An 8,489-nucleotide genomic window follows, 5' to 3' on the forward strand; every position below is an offset into this window, starting at 1 on the left:
GTTAGAACATTGAAAGGACCTTTCCCTAGTATGAGAGGACCGGGAAGGACGCACCAAACTAATCAAAGATACCATATGTTGCTAAAAATAATTTTGATGAATCTATTCCACCATACCCATTTCCTCAAAAACAATGGTATGAACCTGCCATCTCTCTGATGAGATCAAGTATACCTAGAATCCCGCTGCCAGTGGACCTAGTCCCTCAGAAAAAGTCAAAGTACAAGTTGGAAGCAAGTGGCTTATGTCTTTGTCTTTAGGTTTAGGGCTTCTACTTCAAGTTTCTTGTCTTCATGTGAGCTTTGGTAGATCTTAGCTTTCCGAATTGGTTTCTGAATTTCAACTTAAATATCTCATAAGGCAGAAGTCTTAGTTTCGGATCTAGGGAACGTGACTAAAAATCGTGAAGGACAACTTATGACGATCTCCCAGATTTTGATTGCTCGAGCTCCAGATTTCAACAAGGCTAATAATCCCACTAAAAGTCTAACAATCTAAGATAAGTGTTCACGACTTAATCATTTATATAATGCTTATTCTGTTTCATGCACTTATTTTTTTAAGGTTGTTGTATGTACTAGTTTTGATCCATTTTGAGTTTTACTTTTGGGATTTTCAGTAAGTGACCACACTAAAATCATTTATAGGGTAGATCTTGCATAGGAAACCTGTATTTTTTTCACTTTTATTCCAATATTAGTATACCCGGGATCAAATTTCCAATGTTTCCTGCCTAGTTTCATCTAGTTAGCAAAGAATCCACAAAAGTGATAAGAATGCATGGAATCCACACTCGTGTCAATAATTCCTACACCGATTTAATCACTCCCAAACTATATTTTCAAATGGTTATGGGTTGCGTAATATAATAACATTTCGGATTTTAACATTCTTGATATCATGTGGTTCAAATAATTAATAAGGATGATTGATAGAGAGAGGATGACCCCCGCTATATCGGGCGACCCCCGCTACGTCAGGTAGCACCTATCATGATATGATGACTACCGTAGTGTCAGCTCAATCGATGCTACCTTCGCTTGCTCGTAAGGTACAGACAGTTGTAGCATGTCAGGTAACGCTCATCATATTAGAGCGCTAACTGCTATGCTAGTCCGACACTTGCCACGCGCAGAGCGACCATCATCTACCCGAACAACATTGGAATCGGTCAATAACCATCCGACTGGTTATTATCCCACTACTCGGGTAACCGAATAAACAGAAAAAACCATCTAAAGAGCGGGCAGGTCTTATGAGGACACGTGGATGACAACTACCCGATGATTATGTGATGCTAGACTGATGGGGACACGTGAATGGCAACTGCCCAGCGATTACGTGATGTCAAACACCTATAAATATCCCATGGGCGTGTCAGGTAAAGGGGTTCTGTCTTTTTCCAGAAAAAATTCTTTCCTCTGTCACTACTGCAATTCTTTAAAATCCTCTATCTAAAAACGATTATTGACTCTCATGCCGAAGGTAGAACTAGGGAGGAAGCCCCAGCCTCTTTTTGCAGGATCACCGGAGGACAAGAGATCATTCTTTCACTGAAAAAACACGGAGTTACACCAGAACTATTTCATTGGCGCTGTCTGTTGGAAATCTTCACTGAACATAAAAAGCTATGTCGAGAAGATGAACTAAGAGTGATACACGTGCAGTTACTAGCCCTCGAAGTCAGAGTCTGTTGCCAGAGGTCAAGATCCGCAGTCTCAACCTCAATATGTGACACAGAGCCAATTTGACCTTTAGAAGGCCCAGTAGCCACTGTAATAACTCTCTTGCAAAGTTAGACACCAAGAGTAGCCAGTCCATCTCATAATATACCAGAAGCATCATCGCAAGACATAAATGGGCAACCCCAAGCAAACTATGTAGTTGTCCCACCAGTCATTCAGGAAATCGTTGCCGACTAAGGGTCACATGAAGTCACACATACACAAGCCACGCATCCTATGGCAGACTTGGAGCGCAGGATGGAAGAAATAATGTCCCAAATGATGGATGATGCATTGTCAAGGAGGAAGGACATGCAAAGGCAGATGGTTTTGGAAGAAGACCTGTTCACCCCAGAAATCATAGCAATCCCTCTACCAAAGGATTTCAAACAACCAATGATAGAAGCATATGATGGAGTCACAGATCCACTTGATCATCTACGCACTTTTGTTGATTTGTTGAGACTGTATACAGCTATGCCGTGATGTGTCGGTCCTTTTCGCCGACGCTAATAAGAGAAGCAAGAGATTGGGCAGCCACTCTGGCGCCACAATCAATCAGAACATTTGATGAGCTCTGCAGAAGCTTTGTAGCATATTTCATAAGCAACAAGAGGAAGAGAAAGATCTCCATAGGACTAATACAAGTTGTTCAAGAAAAAGATGAGCCATTGCAAGATTATTTGACTAGGTTCAGTCGGGCAATATTGGGCATAAATGATCTTCAGATGTCAGCGGTAGTCACTGTATTGATGAATGGGACGCAGAATTGGTCTTTTAAGATGTCACTCTAAAAAAAACCTCCCCGGAGTCAATGCATGAACTGTTGAAAAAAGGAGACAAGTATGTAGACGCTAAGGAAGCAAAGACGGTCACGAAAAGCTTTCGAGAAGGACAAAAACCAGAAACTCACAAACAAAAATCACATGAGGAGAGAAATTTTGCAGATAAGAATAAGTAGAAAAATGAACATGTGAAAAGAGGCTATGCCCAAGATTGCTCAGTCAAACAGAAACGAGAAGAGATAATAACTTTCACCCCTCTAGACGCTCCACGGGCTAAAGTATTGATGGAAATTTGGGACATGAAGGAGCTCGATTATCTAAAGCCCATGGAAACCTCCGCTAAAAAGAGAGACAAGAGCATGTATTGTCAATTCCATAGGGATCATGGGCATGATACAGAGGAATGTATCCACTTGAAGGAGGAGATCGAGCGCCAATTGAAACGGGGACTTTTGACTAAGTATGTGAAGAATGATCGAGGCAAACAAAAAGTTGACGATCGAGCACCACCTAGGGTCAGAGTAATAATTGTGATAGCTGGAGGGACTGCAGCAGGCGGAGACTCGAATTCAGATAGGAAGGGCTATGCTCACACTATTGGGGTTTGCTCCATCCAGGAGAAGGCCAGGTTTCACCAAAATATTACTTTCAATGAAAAAGATCTGATTGGTGTGGCAATGCCCCATGATGATGCTTTGGTGATCGTCGGTGACATAGCGAATTTTGACGTAAAAAAGGTTTTGGTTGATGGTGGTAGCGCGGTAAACGTCCTCACTTGGGAAGCATTTATGGGATTGAAAATTTCTCTTGAAAAATTAAAAGCTGTGTCCACTCCCCTTCAAGGATTCGGAGGAGCTACTGTTATACCAGAGGGAGCTATAGAACTTCCAGTGACATTGGGTACATATCCAACAAGCGTGGCGATCCTAGCAAACTTTCTTGTTGTTAAGACCCCATGGCGTACAATGCAATATATGGTCGATTTCTGTTAAATGTCGCTGGTGCAATTCCTTCCACTTATCATCAAGTTATAAAGTTCCCGACCAGCCACGGCGTAGGGTATGTGAGAGGCGATCAACAATCTTCGAGAAGGTATCACCGTCGGTCATAAAGTTGGATTTTGAGCCCCCCAAGGGAGCGAATTGAGCCACTTGACATGACTGAAAAATTTTGATAGGGGAAAGACGTGAATTCAGCATTGGGGTGAACATGAGGCCAGAAGAAAAAGAAGAATTAGTAAAGTGTTTTTCTGATAATTTAGATGTTTTTGCGTGGAGCCCAATTGACATTCCAGAGATCAGTCCATCAGTTGCTCAGCACCGCCTTGGTATTTCATCGGGAGCAAAGCCTATAAGGCAAAAGAAGAGAAATCTTGATCCAGAGCGACATGCCACAACGAAAGGCGAAAGTTGAAAAGTTGTTGGATAGAAGGTTTGTTAGGAAAGTACAATACCCAAAATGCTTGACCAATGTTGTCCTCATGAAAAAATCGAATGGAAAATGGCCCATGTACGTGGATTACACCGCTTTAAACAAAGTATCTCCCAAATATTCATATCCGCTACCAGGATAGATCATTTGGTAGATGTCACATCAGATCATGAATGACTAAGCTTTCTGGTTGCCTTCTCCGGGTATCACCAAATCTTTATGGCCGAGTCGGACCAGGAAAAAACATCTTTTATAATTGACTCGGGAACGTATTGCTACACAGCTATGCCATTCGACTTGAAAAATGTTGGAGCAACTTATGAAAAAATGGTGAATAAAGTCTTCAAAGACCTAATTGGAAATATAATCGAAGTTTATGTTGATGATATGGTCGTCAAATGTATTAAGACTGATAACCACGTAGCTGATCTGTGGAAAGTGTTCGACGTGGTTCGACAGAGTAGGCTGAAATTCAATCCTGAGAAGTGTGTTTTTGGAACAGTGGGCAGAAAGTTCCTCGGTTTCATGATTTCACAAAGAGGCATCGAAGCAAATCCAGATAAGATCCGAGCCATCCTAGAGAAGTAAAGCCCCTCAAGCAAAAGAGAGGTCCAGCGGCTCACGAGATGGGTAATAGCATTGAGTTGTTCCATGAGTCGAGCAGCTGATAAGTGCTACCACTTTTTCAAGGCAATTGGGGGCTCAAACAACTTTGAATGGACCAAGGAGTGAGAAGAATCCCTCGAATCTTTGAAGCAGTCACTCCAGCAGCCCCCGGTCAGGATTAGTCCATGTGCAAGGGATGTGTTATATTTGTATTTGTCCATTTCAAAGCACGCAGTCAGCGTGGTGCTCGTGAAAGAATTTCCAAAGTCACAAAAGCTAGTGTATTACATAAGCCATATTTTGAGAGGTGCAGAAACCAGGTATAGTCTTGCAGAGCAATTGGTGTTCGCATTGATTGTGGCAATCAGAAAGTTAAGGTTGTATTTCCAATATCATACAACACATGACCGATCAGCCCGTCAAGCAAATTTTGCATCGACCCGAGATGTTCGGGAGAATGTTAAAATAGGCAATCGAATTAAGTGAATTTGACATCGAATTCAAATCGAGGATAGCTATTAAAGCGCAAGCTTTGGTAGACTTTATTGCAGAGCTTACAACCCCACTTGACCAACCGACAAGGTATGAGGAAATTTGAAAAAATTTTGTGGATGGATCCTCACATAGTGAAGGATCCAGAGCAGGCATTATTATGATAGGACTAGGGTCCGAGGAACTGGAATATTAATTACATTTGATTATGATCTGTAGGACCTTTTGATGTACTACTGTCGTTTCGTAAAAATGATGGTGCCCATTTTCCTAAACACGATGTATAAGGTGAGAATCAAACTTCTAACATTATAAATCGTGTTTGGTTTTGACTTTTTAGTTTAAAATGAATAAGAAGATAAACTTCATTATATACAATTCATCGTGCTCGCTAATAATATTATATTTTTGCTATTTAAGCTCGAAATAAGTTTGAAAATATGATTTATGATCTGAGAAACCTGAATTCTATTACTACCACCAAAATAAAGCTTTTTATCAGTAACATAGAAGTTAGTAAAGATATGATTTTTATTAGTAACATAGAAGCTAGTGAACAAGTTCGAATAAACGAATGGCGGACTTTATCACAGAGCTTACAACCTTGCTTGACCAATCCGTGGGGCATAAGAAAGTTTGGAAAATCTTTGTGGATGGATCCTCACATAGTGAAGGATTCGGAGCAGACATTATTATTATAGGACCAGGGTCTAAGGAACGGGAATATTTATTGCGTTTCAAGTTTTCGACAACAAAAAATGATGCCAAGTATAAAGAAGTTACCCAGTACAGCGAATGTGCAAGTCTTGCGACACCCGAGTGTACAGCATGTAATCGATGTGGTACACATGGAATATGAGAAAAGTTGGATATACTCAATAATTGATTATCTCGTGGAGGATAAATTGCTAGCGGATGTTCTTGAGGCCAAAAGATTGAAACCTCAAATAGCTTCGTTCAGCATAATCGACGGGAAGCTCTACAAGCGAGGCTTCACCATGCCTTACTTAAAACGTTTGCGCCCAATTGAGGCACATGAGGTGTTGTTAGAAATCCATGCATGGATCTGTGGCAACCATCAGGGGGAGGTCGGCCTTGCATTCAAGGCCCTTAGATAGGGATTTATTAGCCGACTATGAAGCAGGATGCCAAAGAGTTCGTGAGAAGTGTGATGCATGTCAGCGTCACGAAAATTTGATTCATGTTCCCGCGGAGCAGCAATATGCCATTTTCGGGGTATGCCATTTTTTCCAGTAGAGAATGGACATCTTGGGGCCTCTACCCATAGCCAAGGGGCAAAGGAAGATTTTGTTAGTAGCCATCGATTATTTCACCAAATGGGTCGAGGCGGAGCCCTTAGCCACCATCACAATGGCCAAGGTACAGAGTTTCACTTGGAAGAATATAATGTGAAAGTTTGGCATACCTAGAGTTCTTATAACTGACAACGGTAGACAATTCGACAACTACGGCTTCAAGGCTTTTTGTGAAAGTTATCACATCGACCACAGACTCACGTAATGTATTGCCTAATGCAGGCATATCATGTTGTAATCACTTGAATTATTAATGAAAGGCCCAGATGATGAGGGCGCTTAGAAAGGGCCAGCCTAGCTAGGACGTCCCGGTGCGTCTACTGATCCCCAAATCTGGACAAAGTTATGTGTTTATACAGGAGTTGGGTATACATTTGACTGAATAATGAGTTGCAAAACACCCCTTAAAGTTTCTAAAGCGTTCAACAAATAGCGATGAGCAATAAAACCAACAAAATTGGTTAGCTCAAAATTGCTCCAAGGTCTGATGGTAAGCTTCCCAGACCGCATAAGTGGTTAAGAGGCGAAATCACCAGATCTCATGCCTTGCGAAGGCGTTCGATGAATAGCGATGAGCAATAAAACCAACGAAACTGGTTGGCTCAAAATCGCTTTATGATCTGATGGTAAGCTTCCAAAATCAAACAAATGGATGGGAGGCAAAATCACCAGATCTCATGCCTTACGAAGACATTTAACGAATGATGGTGAGCAGTAAAACCGACAAAAGGGGTGAGCTCGAAATCACTCTACGGTTGGATAGGGGCTCTTAAAACCAAGAAAAATTTGTAAAGGGCAAAATTATCAAATCTCATGCTCTACAATCCTAAGGCATTTGAAGGGCAGCAGTGAGCAACCGAATGAAGGGCGAAATCATCAAATCTCAAAATCGATATATGGTCTAGCAATGAGCTCTCAAGCTAAAATTTGCTAAGATGCGAGATAGCTGCAACTAGCACTCTGCGCTTCAAAATTGCTAAAAAAAAAAAAAGGAATAAATGACAAGGTCAAAAACTAGCAATATCAAAATGATAAAAATTAATAATAGCAATAATAGTACTGAGCGCATGACATATCAATCATAATAAATGCAAAGCATAATATCCTGTCCACATCTCGGACCAAGAAAAAACTATTGAATAGTCAAATGGCGAAAAGGGACAACAACGAAAAGCTTAAACAAGTAATAAAAAGCTAAGTCATTCTGGGTTCGAACTTCCTCTTCGTGGCGCACTGGTGTGCCCAAATGTTTTAGTCTGCTTAGTCGCTTTTTCTTTATTTCTACGTTGTAACAGAAAGCGATCATAGTCAGAGGGATCAATGGATGGATGCTCAGCTGACACCCACTCTTTGGTAAGGGCGATAGAGGCTGCCATTGTTTTTACCCCACAATCGTTCATATCCTTAGCATACTTTGAAGATGCCTTATAACGGTCTACTGCATTGATTTGAACACGGGCCAAGGAAGAGCGAAGGTTGTCAATTTCTCTCTCTTGTTCATTGATGCGAAATTCCATTTCCTTCTTCTGAACCTCCACAACATCGAGAGACTTCTTAAGATTGCCCACTTCCTTGCCTTTCTCCTCCTTGAGATCTTTTAATTCAGTAGTTACAAGGTAACTTGCTTCGATGGGAGAAGTTTGCATTGTCAAGACCTGTCAAGCAAATAATAAAAACAAGGCAAGATTGTTACACGAAGTATAAATGTGAATAAAAATGAAGAAATAGAAAGACGGGGTACCCTTCTATTGTAAACCGCCAGGAGCCTCTCTACATCGTCCACCCGGCACCTAGACAAAGCTTTGGTATGGTCAGACATAATGAAAGCATCGACCATATCAATTTTGCGCACACCTCGAGTAGAAGGAAATCGAAGATCTAGAAGTGGAGAACCATCACTCTCAAATTGGAACTCGTCGAGACTCGAGTTTCTCTCTTCTGCATCATATGGTGGAACTCCTCCCGCAGGTTCCTCCAATGGTAGAGAAGACCCCCTGTTAGTGTTTTTCCCTTTTTCTTGTTCTTGACTTTTCTCTTCTTGGACGGAGCATGAGACAACCCCTCGTCACTCTTGGGCTCGAGCTCAGATAGTGAGCTCAAAACTCCTGCCAAGTCAAAGTCCATACCTACGTACA

At 41.4% G+C, this 8,489-nt stretch overlaps 1 protein-coding gene across 1 annotated transcript; it reads left to right on the forward strand.

The window, feature by feature from the left end:
- Positions 1 to 2,793: 2,793 nt before the first annotated feature.
- On the forward strand, positions 2,794 to 3,922 carry LOC111385183. Its single transcript, XM_023009556.1, has 2 exons — positions 2,794 to 3,409; positions 3,687 to 3,922. Exons 1-2 carry the CDS (start codon positions 2,794 to 2,796, stop codon positions 3,920 to 3,922), a joined length of 852 nt encoding a protein of 283 aa, XP_022865324.1.
- The last annotated feature ends 4,567 nt before the right edge of the window (positions 3,923 to 8,489 follow it).

This window comes from Olea europaea, unplaced genomic scaffold, assembly GCF_002742605.1.
Source record: "Olea europaea var. sylvestris unplaced genomic scaffold, O_europaea_v1 scaffold3104, whole genome shotgun sequence".
In the NCBI taxonomy this organism is placed as follows: domain Eukaryota; kingdom Viridiplantae; phylum Streptophyta; class Magnoliopsida; order Lamiales; family Oleaceae; genus Olea; species Olea europaea.

What these genes read in the sequence shown, in the direction of transcription:
- LOC111385183 (XM_023009556.1), top strand. Translation starts at nt 2,794, where the DNA reads ATGGAAATTTGGGACATGAAGGAGCTCGATTATCTAAAGCCCATGGAA. An exon ending in AGAACTTCCAGTGACATTGG is followed by an intron (nt 3,410 to 3,686) that starts GTACATATCCAA and finishes AAATTTTGATAG; the next exon opens with GGGAAAGACGTGAATTCAGC.